Source organism: Myotis davidii, unplaced genomic scaffold (assembly GCF_000327345.1).
Source record: "Myotis davidii unplaced genomic scaffold, ASM32734v1 scaffold189, whole genome shotgun sequence".
NCBI classification, from domain to species: domain Eukaryota; kingdom Metazoa; phylum Chordata; class Mammalia; order Chiroptera; family Vespertilionidae; genus Myotis; species Myotis davidii.
Window position 1 is genome coordinate 532,640 of NW_006383017.1, and position 16,344 is coordinate 548,983.

Here is a 16,344-nt window from a genome sequence, read left to right on the forward strand (position 1 = left end):
CTGTTCTTTCTAAGCTCCTGTCCGTCACTCCAAATCTTTTGAGGTTAGGGTACATAACTTGCCCAAGTATAACAAGTGCTAGTGCTGGTTATAAAAGGGTTCGACTCATTGACTTCTATATTTCCCCTTCTCCCAACCTCCAGTTCCAAAGATGGATCTTAACTTCAAAACGCAGGACTATTCCAAAAGATCCAGAACCTAGGTGGTAAAAAAAACTATGTATTTGAAAAGCAGGTTTCCAGCTTTAAGCAGAGACAGAAATGAGTGACAAAGCAAGATTTTACACATCTAGTTAGCCTGTTTAGAACTCAAATTCCTATTTTTGGGTCTTAAATCTAAAGGGAATCTTTCTGATTCTTTAACAACAAGTGAATGTCCACTCACCTCACATTCAATTCCCTCTTTAGATAGCACTGTTGCAGCTTCTAAGCAGTGTCCCACAGGCCTTGAATGGGCAACTACAGTTATGTGTGTCCCTGAAACAAAGTGTTTTTCACAGATCAGAAGTCAGGTTGAAACTAATAGATTTATAAAATCTTCAACTCAGCTTCATTCTAGTAATATGAGGCATGTGGCAACCTTCCTAGAAATGAAATACAAATCTACTGGATTAAGATTTAGAAAAACACAAGTGTATGAGCAATTGGGGCATGATATATTCTTATCTTGACTCATCTAATACTTCCCTAATCAAAATAAAGGGCAATACAGTCTAGAATGAATTTGAGTAACACAAACAGGGGTTATAGTACAAATAATGTTTAAATGTATACTAAGTTTTCTTACCTTGCCTTTCTATTTTGGCTTTTCCAATAGGAATCAGAAAATCTTTTGACTGAGCTTCTGTGGGAAATTCAAAAGCAACTCCATACATCAATTCATTTTCTAGCATCACCACTGCAAAATACAAATATTTAAAGAAAAGTAACTATGTGACTAAATAAGTACACACAACACTTTCTTTTCTGAGAGCATGTTTGTTCAAGCTGGGGACAGTGAAATAAGGGCTGAGGACAAGCAGCAAGAGGAGACTGGGCGGGGCTGCTCTGGCTCACGGGAAAGTCAGAGAAAAGGGGGCCTTGGAGACAGGTTCAGGGGGTTAGCCGGGGACACGCTGCTGCTGCCCATTGCGCCCCTGGGTGCAAGTCTGGTGGGACCCATAGAGCTTAGGAGATGCACCCCTAGAGGGAGAAAGGTGGCATGCTCCCGAGAGGGAGAGCGCCACTACCATTCCATTTTGTGAAGCTTCACTGTGCTGATTAGGAAGTCTGTGTCTACCGTGGCCAGTTCCCCTGAAGATGGTTTAGGTATTGACTTCTGTAGTCTGCTCACTCCTAACTTTATGAGGTTAAACCAGTGTTGTAGGTACAAAGTAAGTGTCTCCTTTACCTAACTGGCCCCCATGTAGTCAGAAATAAAAACTTTTACTTTCCTCACTATTTTATATGATATGTCTAAGCCTAACAAGCAGCTTTTATTGGTGCCTCCCATGCAAAGATTTCATTTTAGTTCTTGAATGTTCAAAAGAGACCCAAGGGCTCCTCTGCTGACCTGGATTGTTATCCCGAATGGCCGATTTAATAAGTCCTTTCGCATCCTCTGCGTTCCAGGGGCTGACCACCTTCAAGCCTGGGCAGTGTCCATACCAGGCAGCAAAGCACTGTGAGTGCTGGGCAGCTACGCCTGCCGAGGCCCCATTGGGCCCCCTGAAGACAATGGGCACAGACTGAAGGCCCGCCGACATGTAGTAGGTCTTGGCAGCTGAATTTATAACCTGGTCAATGGCTTGCATAGAGAAATTGAAGGTCATAAATTCACAAATGGGCCGCAACCCAGCCTGTCAAATCAAAAACACAGATGTGAAAAAGACTTGAAACAGCAATGAAGAGGGGCAAACAACCACTCTGCTCCCCCAACATTCAAATAATGTGTTTCAAAAGGTTATGTTAAAAAGGTTTTACTCCACACTTAAGATGAGATTCATAAAGATTCATACCATAGCTGCACCTACGGCAATTCCAGCAAACCCCATCTACAAAATAAAACACAAACATGTGAAAACCCGTAAAAATTATAACACTGCACCCTTTAGCGGTCAGCTTCCTGATGGCAGGCTCACCTCAGATATGGGGGTGTCTATGATCCTCTTATCTCCATATTTCTTCCATAGGCCTCGACTGACCTAAAATTAAGCAGTGACCCCATTACTTTATAAAGTGTACCCGGGAGCCCAATCATCACCTCAATTTTGTTCAGCTTTCCCGTATCTTGGTTACCTTGTAAGCCCCATCATACTGGGCCACTTCTTCCCCGAGCAGAAACACCTTCTCATCTCTTTCCAGCTCCTCATCCATACCTTGATTTATGGCATCACGAACTGTCATCTGTCACAGGTATGGGAAGAGTCGATAAGCTCCAGGATTTTGTAGGGTGCTATTGAGGTTCTCCCCCTTCACACCTAGGCTGCCCACAGTATGTAATATAAAATTATTTCTAGAGCAGGCTTCTCTTTATGAGGTCAATTCTAAAAGTAATACTTCGATCACACGGAACTAGTCTGTGATTGGGTGTGTTAATGAGAAGTTTACGAACGCTCTGCTTGATATGCACAGGGCTTACGAGATCTGCGGGGCCAGTTCAGAGGCAAAACTTCACAAGCAGAACGTACCCTGGGTGGTTTTACTCCCCACTTCAGGGAACTGTTAAGGAAGCCCAAATAATTCTACATATTCAGCACTTGCCAGGCACTGCCACACACGTTGCCTTCAGGACCTAGGAGTTATTTTACTATATAGGCTGGTAAAATCCTCTAATAAAAAAAAGGGGGGGTCCTCAAAAAGTTGAATACAGAATTACCATTGATCCAACAATTCTCCATCTCTCCCCAAAACAACTGAAAGCAGAGACTCGGCTTCTTGCACAACCATGTCCACAGCAGCATTATTTATAAACCCAAAAGGTGGAAACAGCCCAAATGTCCATCAACAGATGATTAAACCAAACGTGGTGCATCCGCACAATGGCGCGGCATTCGGCCTTTAGAAAGCCTGGAACTGTGACCGCGGCTACTGGCCATGCGGAGTGGAAGGGGCGGGTAAAAAGGACGACTATTGCCGGACGCCACGTCCAGGACGCGCTGGGAACTGAGACGGCAAGTGCCGGAGAGGGTGGCGGGGGCCGGGGCGGCAGTGTTTAGCAAACGGGGCGATGGCTGCCAAACACAGCGAATGGTCTTCCTGCCGCTGAATACTCACGTTAAAGCGCTTAGTTTTGTTACGTACATTTTGCCACAATAAAAATAAAGGGGGAAGGGTGATCAGGGGGAAAGCGTCCAGTCCAGTGCCCTCGGATGGGTCGCCCATCGCGGGGGCAGGATAACAGGGACCGCGCAGGGTGGTCGGGCCCGCCGCTGCCGCCTACCTGCTCCAGGGGTCTCCGCACCAACGCAGACACCACCGCCATCTTAACCGTGTCCTCTAGCCGCCGCCGAATGACAGACAACACAGCGGGGCTGCGACGTTGTATAGGGTCCCGCCTCCCGCTGGAGCGGACCAATGGCAGAGCGCGGCGCGGGCGTGCCCCGCCCCTTCCCCGCGGGGTGGTCCTGCGGTTCTTCCTAGGTCGACTCCAACCCACTTTACTTCTGCGCGCCGGCGGCTGCTGGAATGCGGGCTGCGGGCGGAGGGCACGCTCCTGGGCGGTGCGGCTTGAAGCGCGGGGACCAGGAGGCAGCCTCAGGGCTGAACTCGAGGCTGGAGGGACCCTGTGACCCGGGCCATCTTCTGCGGGCACTGAAACCCTGTGGGCACTGAAATCCTGTGGGCACAAGTAGCGCTTGCACACTAGTGACAGGCAACTTCCGCCTTATGCGCGAGTCCAGGCTGTGGTGTGGGTTCGTTAGAATGCGAGCGAGAGCTTTCGCTGACGCATGAAACGCCTGCTGTGCGCTGTGGTTAGAACTTTGGAGCTCATTGACTCCTCCTGGGAGCCCTCGCAGGTAATGCGTTATTGTTTCCATTTCACAGAGGAGTAAACGGAAGCGGAGATTGGCTGCGTGAGCCAGGATTAGTTTTATTTTGTTCAAATGATAAGAGGAAGTTTATTGAGAAAGTTACAGAGGCAGAAGTGAGCTGGCTGGGCTGCGGAGGAGGCGCCGGGATTTGGATTTGGGGCTGTTTGACTCGGACGAGTGGCTTTCTCACCGCTTCCTGCAGCAGAAGTCGGGGTCCTGCCTGTGCGGAGGTTCCCAGCAGCCCGCGTTTAGGGCGGGGCAGCCTCCGGGAGCTCCCTCCCGTTCCCCTCCCTCTCCCCCTTGGGAGTCGAGTGCGGCCACGGGGGATCCCTGCGTCTCCCCTCCTCCCCGCGACGCCGGGAGCCTGGGTTTCACCTGGGCTCTGGGACCGGATCACAGCGGTGTCTGCTGCTGGGGGGAAAGGGGAGGAGGCGAGTGCGGGAACAGCAGGGAGAGCTGGGCCGGGGCCAGTTCGGGGATGAAGCGGGGGGCAGGTTTGAGATCTGTTTGCAAAGGGAATATATAGGATTGCTGTGAGGGAAGGGCGAGAGTTGAAGAAAGATTTGGGTTTTTTTTAAGATTTTGTTTTTACTCTGAGTCTGAGAAGAAGCATTTGAGGATTCTAGCAGAGGAGCGATATGACATCTCATATTTTATTTTATTAATATTTTTATTGATTTCAGAGAGGAAGGGAGGAGAGATAGAAATATCAATGATGAGAGAGAATCATTGATGGGCACGCCCCCTACTGGGGATTGAGCCTGCAATCCGGGCATGTGCCCTTGACCGGAATGGAACCTGGGACCCTTCAGTCCACAGGCCGATGCTCTATCCATTGAGCCAAACCGTCCAGGGCTGAAGATTTGGGTTTTGTGTGTGTGGTTGGGTAGCTGGGGGTTTTGTGTGTGTGGTTGGGTAGCTGCGGGTGGGGGCGGCTGGGAGCAGGTAGGAAGAGTCCATTCTCCACCGGCTGCATTTAGGCGACTGGCCCTACCCCGCCTGGATGTAGGCGCCTAGAGCTAGAGGCTAACCGGGGCTAGAGACACAAATTTGGGGACAGCTGCCTAGAGATGGCCTTTAATCTCGGGGCCGCTGCTTCGTCATCTGTAAAACGAAGAGATGTGCTCTAAGGTGGAGTCAAGACCTGCCAAGACCCTGCAGGAGGCCCCAGCACTTCCCCCGAGAAACCCCTGGATCTGAGATGTCAGTGCTCAGGGATTCCCGAGTTCTGCTTAGAATGAAAATATGTCAGCACTGAGAGGTTTTGGGATTAGAATTACAAAGCAAAGGGAGACCTCAGGTGAAGGAACAAGGACCCAATGAGAAGCCAGAATCTGGACTGTGGTCTAGACCAAGGACTGTAGTTCTGGGCCATATTTTCATAGAGACCCCAAAAAGCTGCGGCCCCGGCTAGTCTGTCCAGCTGACCCTAGGCAGCGTCACTCCTCAGGACTCGGTTGGTCTCTGCTGAGAATTTTCTTTGGAGACAACGACTGTGCACGCTTCTGATGCTTTCCTTTCAAACTCTATAAATGGCCACTTTGGAAAAACCAGGCACAGTATTTCTGTTTAAAGGCACAAAGGATAAAAGTGCTGAATTTTTGTCTGGCTGGCGTGGCTCCGTGGTTGAGCATCAACCTATGAACCAGGAGGTCACTGATTGATTCCAGTCAGGGCACCTGCCTGGTTTTTCGGGCTTGATCCCCAATGGGGGACGTGCAGGAGGCAGCCATCAGTGATTCCCTCTCATCGTTGATGTTTCTCTCCCTTCATCTCTGAAATCAATAAAAAAATTTTTTTTAAGTGCTGAATTTTTAACACGTAATCTTTACCAAACCAGTCTACATTTATATGCTGTAGATCTTACATAAAGGGATTGGAAAGTGTAAATTGGCCAACTGGGGCACTTCCCTCTCAGAATTAAAGCTTTCCAAAATTTTAGGAACACTTATCTTCAAGTCACTTTAGATTGTCAGGTAGTACTTTAGCCAAATTTTCAATCTCTATGGATTTGACCGTGTGTGTGTGTGTGTGTGTGTGTGTGTGTGTGTGTGTAATTGCAAGCAAGGTTTATTAAAGAGGGCTTTTTGTCTCCTACTCCTCAGTTTTTTAGATGTAACTTAAACAGTAAAATGCACATTTCCACTACCCCAGAAAGTTCCCTCATGTTCCTCCCAGTCATCCCACACACATCACCACACAGGCAACCACAGATCTGATTTCCCTCATCATATTTCAGTTTGCTGTTTTAGACCTTAAAATAAGGGAACTTTGGGATGTGTACTCTTGTTTCTGTTTTCTTTAGCTCAGCAAAATGTTTTTGAGGTTCGTATTTTTAAGTGTATCAATAGTTTACTCTTTTTTAAAAAATATTTTTTTATTGATTTCAGAGAGGAAGGGAGATGGAGAGAGAGAAACATCAATGATGAGAAAGAATCATTGATCAGCTGCCTCCTGCATATTCCCTACTGGGGATTGAGCCCACAACCTGGGCATGTGCCCTGACTGCTGACCTCTTGGTGCATGGGACATGCTCAACCAACTGAGCCACACCCCAGGGCAGAGAGTCATCTTTTTTTTTTTTCAAATGTATTTTATTGATTTTTTACAGAGAGGAAGGAAGAGGGATAGAGAGTTAGAAACATGGATGAGAGAAACATGGATCAGCTGCCTCCTGCACACCCCCTACTGGGGATGTGCCCACAACCAAGGTACATGCCCTTGACCGGAATGGAACCTGGGACCCTTCAGTCCACAGGCCGACGCTCCATCCACTGAGCCAAACCGGTTACAGCGAGAGTCATCTTCTTAATGTCCTCAGATGATGGGAAGGGAGAGCTCTCTGGGTGCTCTTTTATAGACACTAATCCCATTTATAAGGGCTCTGCCCTCATGACCTAATCATCTACAATAGGCCCCACTTCCAAATACCATCGCATTGGAGATTAGGTTTCAACATACGGATTTGGGGGGAACAAAACATTTAATCTCTTGCAATTGGGATAATAATAGTACCTACCTCATAGGACTGTTATGAGGGTTAAATGAGTTAATGTTTGTAAAGCTGCTAGAATGTGTTTGCCACATAGTGGCATATAAATGTTAATTTAAAAATTTTTTTTATTGGTTTCAGAGAGGGAGAGAGAGAATCATGGATCAGCTGCCTCCTGCAAGCCCCTCTACTGGGGATCGAGCCAACAACCTGGGCATGAGCCCTTGACCAGACTCGAACCTAAGACCCTTCAGTCCGCAGGCTGAGGCTCTATCTGCTGAGCCAATCCAGCTAGGATCTTTTGAAAGACTTTAAGCTTCACAAAAAAATTGCAGAAATAGTTGAGTTCACGGAGCTTTGCCCAATGATATTATATAACCATAGCACATTATCAAAACTCCGAAATCGACATTTGTACAATTCTATTAAGTAGAGATAGACTTTATTCGGCTTTCACCAATTTTATATGCATTCTTTTGTGTGTGTAGCACTATAGAATTTTACCACATGTACCGATTCACGTAACCACCACAATCAGAATACAGAATTGTCCCAGCACAAAGAAGCTCTCATGCTACCTCATAGTCACATCCCCTCCCCCGCCCCTACTCCTGGCAGCCACTGATCTGTTCTCAAGCACTATAATTTGTTACTTCAAGAATGTTTCTTACATGGGATCATACACTATGTAATTCTTTGGTATTGGTGAGTGTCATTTAGCCTATTGCCCTTGAGATCCATTCAAATTGTATCAACATTTCATTCCTTTTTATTGTGAATAGTTGTATGATAGTTATAATCAGTTTGTCTGTCCATTGAAGGATATTTGGTTTGTATCCAGTTTTAGCTATTACCAATAAAGCTGTTAGGAACATTGGTTTACAGATTTTTGTTTGAACATAAGTTTTCATTTCTCCATGTATGTACCCAGTAGTATGGTTGTCTGGTAAGTGTATGTTTAACTTGTAGAAATTGCCCAACCTTTTCCAGAGTGGTTGTACCATTTTACATTATTTCCTACAATGTATGAAATATCCACTTTCTCTACATCCTTGCTAGCATCTGATATTAATTTTTATTTTATTTTAGCCATTCTAATAGATACGTAGTGGTATTCCTCATGACTTTAATTTGCATTTCTGTAATGGTTAATGATCTTGAACATCTTCTTATGTGCTTACTTGCCATCCTTCTTTGGTGAAATGTCTGTTCAAGTCTTTTGTTAACATCTAATTAGATTGTTTTTTATTGTGGTAAAATATGCATAATATAAATTTTACCATTTAAAAAATATATTTTTGCATGTTACTTAACCATATTTATAAGAATCCTCTTAAAAATAATATGTTTTTATTGATTTTTTTTTTTTTTAGAGAAAGCGGAAGGGAAAGGCAGAGAGAAAAACAAACATCAATGTCAAAGAGAAACATTGATCGGCTGCCTCCCATACCCACAACCTGGGTAAGTGTCCTCACCGGGAATTGAACCAGTGACTTTGTGGTGCACAGGATGACACTCCAACCAACTGAGCCACATTGACCAAGGCTTAACCATTTTATTTTAATCCTCACCGGAGGACATGCTTACTGATTTGAGAGAGAGAAGAAGAGAGAGGGAGAGAAACATCAATGTGAGAGAGAAATTTCAATCAGTTACTTCCCCTACACACCCTTATGGATTGACCACAATCTAGGTATGTGCTCTGATCTAGATTTGAACTCACATCCTTTTGGTGTACTGGAGGATGCTCCAACCAACTGAGTCACACCAGCCAGGGCCATTTTAACCATTTTTAAGTATACCGTTTAGTCTCATTAAATACATTCACATTGTTATTCAACCACCACCACCATCTTCAAAACTTGCTCATTTCCCCAAAAGGTATATCCCACTCATTAGCAAAGTATCTCATAATTTTTGCATATTTCTTTTCCATATATTCATATGCACTTATGTTTTAATTTCATTTTTACTTTTAAAAATATTTTTGAATAGGAAATTCATCTTATTGTAGGGGGGGAAATTCAAGTAGTCCAGAGAAGTATAAAGTAATCTCCCTTTCCGTCCCTGAACCTGTTATCCTCCTCCATCCCCGGCCATGGCAACCACTGTGACTCATTTCTTCTGTGTATTTACAGAGAAGGGCTGTTTGTATATAAGCATATATGTCTGTATTTTCCTTTCTTTACACGAATGTGAGCTTTTCAAGAATATTGTTTTTGAAAAAGCATACAGAAAAATTGTGAGCTCTTTGAGTTTTGAAGCTGCTATAGATTTGGGTAATAATCACAATTAGGATACACAATGGTCCTATGACTCCCCAGAGTTCCTCCTGCTGTCCTTGTGACGCGATCCCTCCCCTCAGAATCCCTGACAGCCACTAATCTGTGTCTCTGTTGCCATACTATTGCCTTTTCCAGAACTTTAAATAAATAATACCATACACTAGATACGTCTTTGAGACTGGCTTATTTCACTCAATATAATGCCTTTGAGATTCATCCAGGTTATGAATAGATAGCAGACCCCGGGTCACAGATAGCAGACCCAGATGGTGGTAGTAAGTGTTCTGTCGTATGCATGTACCAGAGTTTGTCCATTTGAGTTGATTCTAGTATTTGGTGATGACGAATTGAGTGTGTGTGTGTGTGTGTGTGTGTGTGTGTGTATCTGAGAGAGAGAAGGGGAGAAACAGAAAAAAAATCGATTGTTGTTCGACTTATTTATGCATTCGTTGGTTGATTCTGACCGGGGATCGAACTTGCAACTTTGACATATCAAGACAATGCTTTAACCAACTGAGCTATTTGGCCAGGGCCTAAAATTTTTTGTACAGAATATTGTGTGAATATACATTTTCATTTCTCTCTGGTGTGGGATTGCGATTGCTGGGTCATAAGGTAAGTGTAATATTTAAATTTTAGGAAATTGCCAAACTATTTTCTAGAGTGGTCTTACCATTTTGTATTCTTTTTTTTTTTTAATATATTTTATTGATTTTTTACAGAGAGGAAAGGAGAGGGATAGAGAGTTAGAAACATCGATGAGAGAGAAACATCGATCAGCTGCCTCTAGCACACTCCCTACTGGGGATGAGCCCACAACCAAGGTATATGCCCTTGACCGGAATCGAACCTGGGACCCTTCAGTTTGCAGGCCGACGCTCTATCCACTGAGCCAAACCGGTCAGGGCCCATTTTGTATTCTTACCAACAATGTATGAGCATTCCAGTTGCTTCATATCCTCACCAACACTTGGCGTTATCATTTGTTTGTTTGTTGCCTTTCTAATAGGTGTGTAGTGATAGCTCATCATGGTTTTGATTTGCATTTCCCAAATGGCCAATTATGTTGAGCATCTCTTTATGTGCTATTGGCCATTCATTTATGTCCATTTTTTATTGGATTTTTGTTTTCCTAAAGTTGAGTTATATACAGGATGGGGAAAGAGAAGACCTCGGGAGATAACAACCTGCTGGCTTAGGCCTGCTCCCCAGGTGGCAGATGGCAGGCCTGATCCCTCGGTGCCTGCCCCGCCTCCCTGAGTCACACACATGCAGGGCCGATCCGGGGGTTGGGGTGCGGCCCTGAGTCGGGTCGCACACGTGACGCCCCGGGCAGGTCACACATGGGATGCCTAGATGGCGGCTGGGTGGGCCGACGGATCACTGCTGCCCCGCTGGGCTGCCCCAGGTCGGGTCGCACACGGACTCCCGCTGCCCCGGGTCACAGATAGCAGACCCAGATGGTGGCAGGGCAAGCGGGATGGCACTGTCCCACCCTGCTGCAGTATGCAAATTAACCGCCATCTTTGTTGGCGGTTAATTTGCATATCATGCTGATTAGCCCATGGGAGGCATAGGGAAGGTACGGTCAATTACCATGTTTGTCTATTATTAGATAGGATGAACAACTGTAGACCTACTTTTGCCTCACCCTGAATATATTCTGGATATAAGTCCCATGTTGAATATATCATTTGCAAATATTTTCTTCTCGTCTGTGGTATATCTTTTCATTCTCTTCAGAGTGTCTTTTGCAGAGAAAAGAGTTTAAATTTTGATGAAATTCAAGTTACGAGATTTTTCTTTTATGGGTCATGTTTTCGTGTCACATCCAATCTGGCTAATACCAGATTGCAAAGTTTTTCTTCGATCTTTTCTTCTAAAGTTTTATAGCTTTACATTTAGATCTATGGTCAATTTTGAGTTGATTTTTGTATAAGGTGTGAGGTTTAGATGCAGGGTTATTTTGCATATGGATGTCCAATTGTGCCAACATTATTTTGTGAAAAGACCATCTTTCCTCCATGGATTGCCTTTGTACCTTTATGCAAAAGTCAATGGGCTGTTTTGAATGGGTTTGTGTTTTTGGACTCCATTCTGTTCCATTGATCTGTGTGTTTATCCCTTCTGTATAGCTGTATAATAATTTTAAAAATCAAGTAATGTGAATCCTCCAACATTATTCTTCTTTTCCAAATTGTTTTACAATCAGCTTATCTGCCTTTGCAGAAAAAAAAACCTTGATAGAATTTTGATTGGGATAGTATTGAAGATGTAGAACATTTGGGGAAGAACTGGTATCCTAACTATATCGAGTCTTACACCCATAAGTCCAGTATGTCTCTCCATTTACTTTGATTTCCTTGGTTTCTTCATTGGCCTTTTGTAGTTTTCAGTGTGCAGATCTTGTGCATATTTTAATAGATGTATACTTAGGTATTTATGTCCATTGTAGGTTATTGTAAATGATATTCTTAAAATGTCAGTTTCTAATTGTTAACTGCCAGGATATAGAAATACAGTTGATTTTCAGTTGTTGACATTATGTCCTGAAACCATGCTAAACTCATTTATTACTTCTAGGAGCTTTTTTGCAGATGCCATGGGATTGTCTACATGGATAATTGTGTTGTTTGTGAAAGAGATGATTCTATTTCTTTTTAAATATATATGTCTTTTGTTGCTTTTTCATGCTGTAGTACTGGCCTTCTAGTACCAGTGTTGAATAGGAGTGATGAAAATGGACATAGTTGCCTTGTTCACCATCTTAGAGAGAAAGCATTCAATTTTTCACCAGTAAGCGTGATGTGTCTTTTAATTTTTTTGTAGATATCTTTATTTAGGCTAAGAAGTTACCTCTGTTCCTAGTTTGCTCAGTCCTTTTATCATGGCTGGCCACTGAATTTTGTCAAATATTTCTTCTGCATCAGTTTATTTGATTATTTGATTTTTCTTCTTTACTTTCTTAAAAGTGTGGATTACATTGATTAATTTTTCCATATTGAATGTTGCATTCCTAGTAAAAACCATATTTGGTCATGTTGATATATATCTATAATAATAAAAGTGTAATATGCAAATCGACTGAACGGCTGAACAGCAGAATGACCGTCTGGATGACTACACTATGACACGCACTGGGGCCAGGCCAGCCAAGGTAGTTGCGATGCGATTGGGGAGCGGGGGGAGGGATGGTCGCCATTGCCCCATAATCGCCCCACAGAGGGAGGCCCAGGGCACTGGCTGGCAGGGTGATCGATGGGGGATGAGGGGGCTCTGCGATCGATCACCCCAAAGAGGGAGGCCCAGGCTACCCGGCCGGTGGTGTGATGGCAGGTGGGCGGGGCCTCCCTCTGTGGAGCTATTGATCTTGGGGCTCCCAGACTATGAGAGGGTGCAGGCCGGGTTAAGGGCCCGCCCCCCCTCCCCACCACCACTGAGTGCACGAATTTCATGCACCAGGCCTCTGTGTGTGTGTGTGTGTGTGTGTGTGTGTGTGTTTGTGGATTTATATTTATATTTATATTCATATTTATAAAATGGATATCTTTTAATGGATTTATTTTGCTAATATTTTGTATTTTGTTGAGATTTATGTCTGTGTTTATGAAAGATAATGGTCTATAGTTTTCTTGTATTATCTTGTCTGGGTTTGGTATCAGGATAATGTTGGTCTCAAAATCAGTTGAGAAGTGTTCCTCTTCTGTTTTCTGAAAAAGATTGTGTAGAATTGGTTTTATTTTCTCTTTAAATATTTGGTAGAATTTATAACTGAAACCATCTGAAGATTTGTTTTCAGGGACCTTTTAGCTCCAAATTCCATTTCTTTAATAAATGTAGAATTATTCAAGTTATCTTTTCTTGGGAGAATTGTGGTTGTTTGTATTTTTCAAGGAATAGATCCATTTCACCTAAGTTGCTAAATTTATATTTGTTGGTTTGTTTATAAGATTCAAGTTAAAGCCTGTGGGTCTATAGTGATACATCCTTTTTCATTCCTGAGATTAGTAACCTATGTCTTTTTTTATTTCGTTGTCAGTATGACTAGAGAATGTGATATTTAAAATTTTCTCAGGTAATCCAGAGGGTGAGGTTCAGGTTTGCAAGTTTCGAGCTGTCTGCTTTGTGTGGGCTGTGATTCCAAAGAGCTGGTTTTGAAAGCATTTGCAGTGCTAGTCAGATCGGTCCCACATGTGCTCTACCCAGTGATCAGTCAGGGACCTTGTAGTTCAGTTGGTAAAGCCTTTGGTGTGCTGTTTAGGATGTGAACTTCACGTGCAACCTCTGGGGTGAGCTTAAGAGGTTATGCACAGGTTTCTGGGATGTCTATCTTGATCTTTCTCATGTCTTTGATTTCCCTAATACTTTGTGATGTGAGAGCCTCCCTTTCCAGTCCTCCCGCCAGAAAGATGGGTGTATTCGTTTGCTAGGGCTGCCGTAACAAAATACTAGACTGGTGGCTTAAACAACAGAAATAAAATTTTTCACATTTCTGAAGGCTGGAAATTCAAGATCAAGGTGCATGCAGGTTCTCCTTAGACCTCCCTTCTTACCTTCTTGCTCTGTCATTACACAGTCTCTCCTATGTGCATGTACATGTCTGTGTTTTAATCCCTCTTTTCAAAATTTATATTTCTTTATTGATTTCAAAGAGAAAGGGAGAGGGAGAGAGAGATAGAAACATCAATGATGAGAGAGAATCATTGATAGGCTGCCACCTGCACACCCCCTACTGGGGATCGAGCCCGCAACTTGGGCATGCCCTTGACCAGAATTGAACCTGGGACCCTTCAGTCTGCAGGTTGATGCTCTATCAATCGGCTAGGGCTTAATTCCTTTTTATAAGGATACCAGTCATATTGGATTAGGGCCCAGCCTCATGACCTCATTTTACCTTTTTATTTTAAAATATGTTTTTATTGATTTCAGAGAAGAAGGGAAAGGGAGAGAAAAAGATTGAGACATCAATGATGAGAAAGAATCATTGATCGCTCCCCCCTGCATGCTCCCTATTGGGGATCAAGCCTGCAACCAGGGCTTGTACCCTGACTGGGAATTGAACCTCCATCTCCTGGTTTGTAGGTCGATGCTCAACCTCTGAGCTACACTGCTGGGCTCATTTTACCTTAATTACCAAGTATAAGGCCCTAACCCTATCACATTATGAGGTACTGAGAGCACTTAAACCGGTGAATTTGAGGGGTTGGGGGGTGTCTTTTGTTTCCCTGCTCTGCTGTGCACGTCCCACCACTGTGTCTGCATCTGGAACCAAAGGAAGACGGGAAGAGAAAGCAATGGGATTCTCTCCAGACTCTTAGAACCACAGCTCCTCTAGAGTTGTAAGCATCTACCCCAGCCGTGGGCAAACTACGGCCCGCGGGCTGGATCCAGCCCGTTTGAAATGAATAAAACTATTGAAAAAAAAGACCGGACCCTTTTATGTAATGATGTTTACTTTGAATTTATATTAGTTCACACAAACACTCCATCCATGCTTTTGTTCCGGCCCTCCAGTCCAGTTTAAGAACCCATTGTGGCTCTCGAGTCAGAAAGTTTGCCCACCCCTGAATTCTACCCACACACTGCTGCCCCCAACACCAAGGTGTTGCCTGCAGGAAACCAAGATGGGGTACTCCCACCCCCAAACACACACACACACACACACACACACACACACACGATCAGAAAAGAAGAGCTTCTCTTGGAGCTCTTCCTATCTGTACCTGATGAACCTTCTGGGTTTTGAGCAGATACCTTTGAGTTTAGACCGGGCAATACTGAGGGAAAAATTGTGAAGTTCCCGCCAGATTGGTGCACCTTTGGATTCTGGTTTCTTCTCTGACTCAGCATCCTTAGATAGCTGCTCCATGCATTCTGAAAGGATTTATATATAATTGCAGTCATTGTGATAGGTAGGGTGGACTGTGTTTACTCTGTCTTCCCTAAATTGGAACCTGGTACTTCGGCTTCAATGTTAGCCGTTAAGACATGCACAGTGCCCCATGCCTTGTTTTTTTCATTAGGAATGCATCTTGTAAGACTGCATGTCAGTGTAAGTAGATTTCCCTCACTTGCTTTCAGTGTGGCTATATATCATAATTTACTTAACTGATGTCCTATTACATTATGCCCTAGTCTTCTAGTCTTTGTTATTACAACCATGGTGCATTGGAATGCCTTGCCCATATGTCTTTGCACACTCATGCAAATGCATCTGCATAATTTCTAGAGGAAGAATCTCAAGGTTAAAGTAACTGCATTTTAAATTGTGTTCAGTATTGTCATCCCTTCCCACAAGCAATATCTGAAAGGGCCAATTTCCCCACACGCTGGTCAATATAGTTCATGTGCACATGTTTCTACTTTGAGGTCTGTACTACAAGTGGCTTCTATATCTCAGCTCTCTCATCTGTTAAGTGCATGTCATAGTCTGGGGGCTAAAACAAAATACTGTAGATTGGGTAGCTTCTAAACAACAGAAACTTATTTCTTAAAGTTCTGGAGTCTGGGAAGTTCAAGATCAAGGCACCAAGAGATTCATTGTCTGGTGAGAGCTTGCTTCCTGGTTCATAGATAGTCGTCTTTTTAGAAAACTATATGTTTTTATTGATTTTAGAGAGTGAAGGGAGAGAGAGAAACATTGGTGAGAGAGAATCATTGATAGGCTGCCTCCTGCATGGCCCCTACTGGGGACTGAGCCCACGACCCAGCATGTGCCCTTGACCGGAATCCAACCCGGGCACCCTTCAGTCCGCAGGCCGACGCTCTCCCCACTGGGCAAAACCGGCTAGGGCCATTAGGTTATTTCGGATACCGCATTAGTAGAATTTAGTTTATGGAAGCTTTAGAAGCGCAGCTGTTTTAGGAAAGGCCATCCAAGTTAACCCCACAGTCCCTTTTCCTGGTGTCCTGACGATTTTGTTCCCGAAGCTGACCCTAGAGGGCGCTCGCTCCACTTGACTGGCTGCAACAAATTGCAAGAGGCACGGAAAGAAACCAGTTAGGACCGCCGCCACGTGACTCAGGGGTGGAGGAGGGCGAGGTGATGGGGCGGG

The 16,344-nt window shown here is 44.1% G+C and overlaps 1 protein-coding gene and 1 long non-coding RNA gene across 2 annotated transcripts in view; one reads left to right on the plus strand and one right to left on the minus strand.

The window, feature by feature from the left end:
- PDHB (pyruvate dehydrogenase (lipoamide) beta) overlaps positions 1–2,827 on the minus strand; it is a 9,798-nt gene extending 6,971 nt beyond the window's left edge. The window contains exons 1-6 of the mRNA XM_006779126.2: positions 2,277–2,827; positions 2,120–2,182; positions 1,997–2,032; positions 1,552–1,837; positions 787–897; positions 385–476 (exon numbers count right to left, since the gene is read on the minus strand). Coding sequence (XP_006779189.1) covers positions 385–476; positions 787–897; positions 1,552–1,837; positions 1,997–2,032; positions 2,120–2,182; positions 2,277–2,384 — 696 coding nt within the window. The 5' untranslated portion in view covers positions 2,385–2,827. The remainder of the gene's footprint in view (positions 1–384; positions 477–786; positions 898–1,551; positions 1,838–1,996; positions 2,033–2,119; positions 2,183–2,276) is intronic.
- A 7,108-nt stretch (positions 2,828–9,935) lies between these two features.
- LOC107181712 overlaps positions 9,936–16,344 on the plus strand; it is a 7,475-nt gene continuing 1,066 nt past the window's right edge. The window contains exons 1-2 of the long non-coding RNA XR_001512407.1: positions 9,936–9,968; positions 15,863–15,868. This is a non-coding gene — a long non-coding RNA (uncharacterized LOC107181712). The remainder of the gene's footprint in view (positions 9,969–15,862; positions 15,869–16,344) is intronic.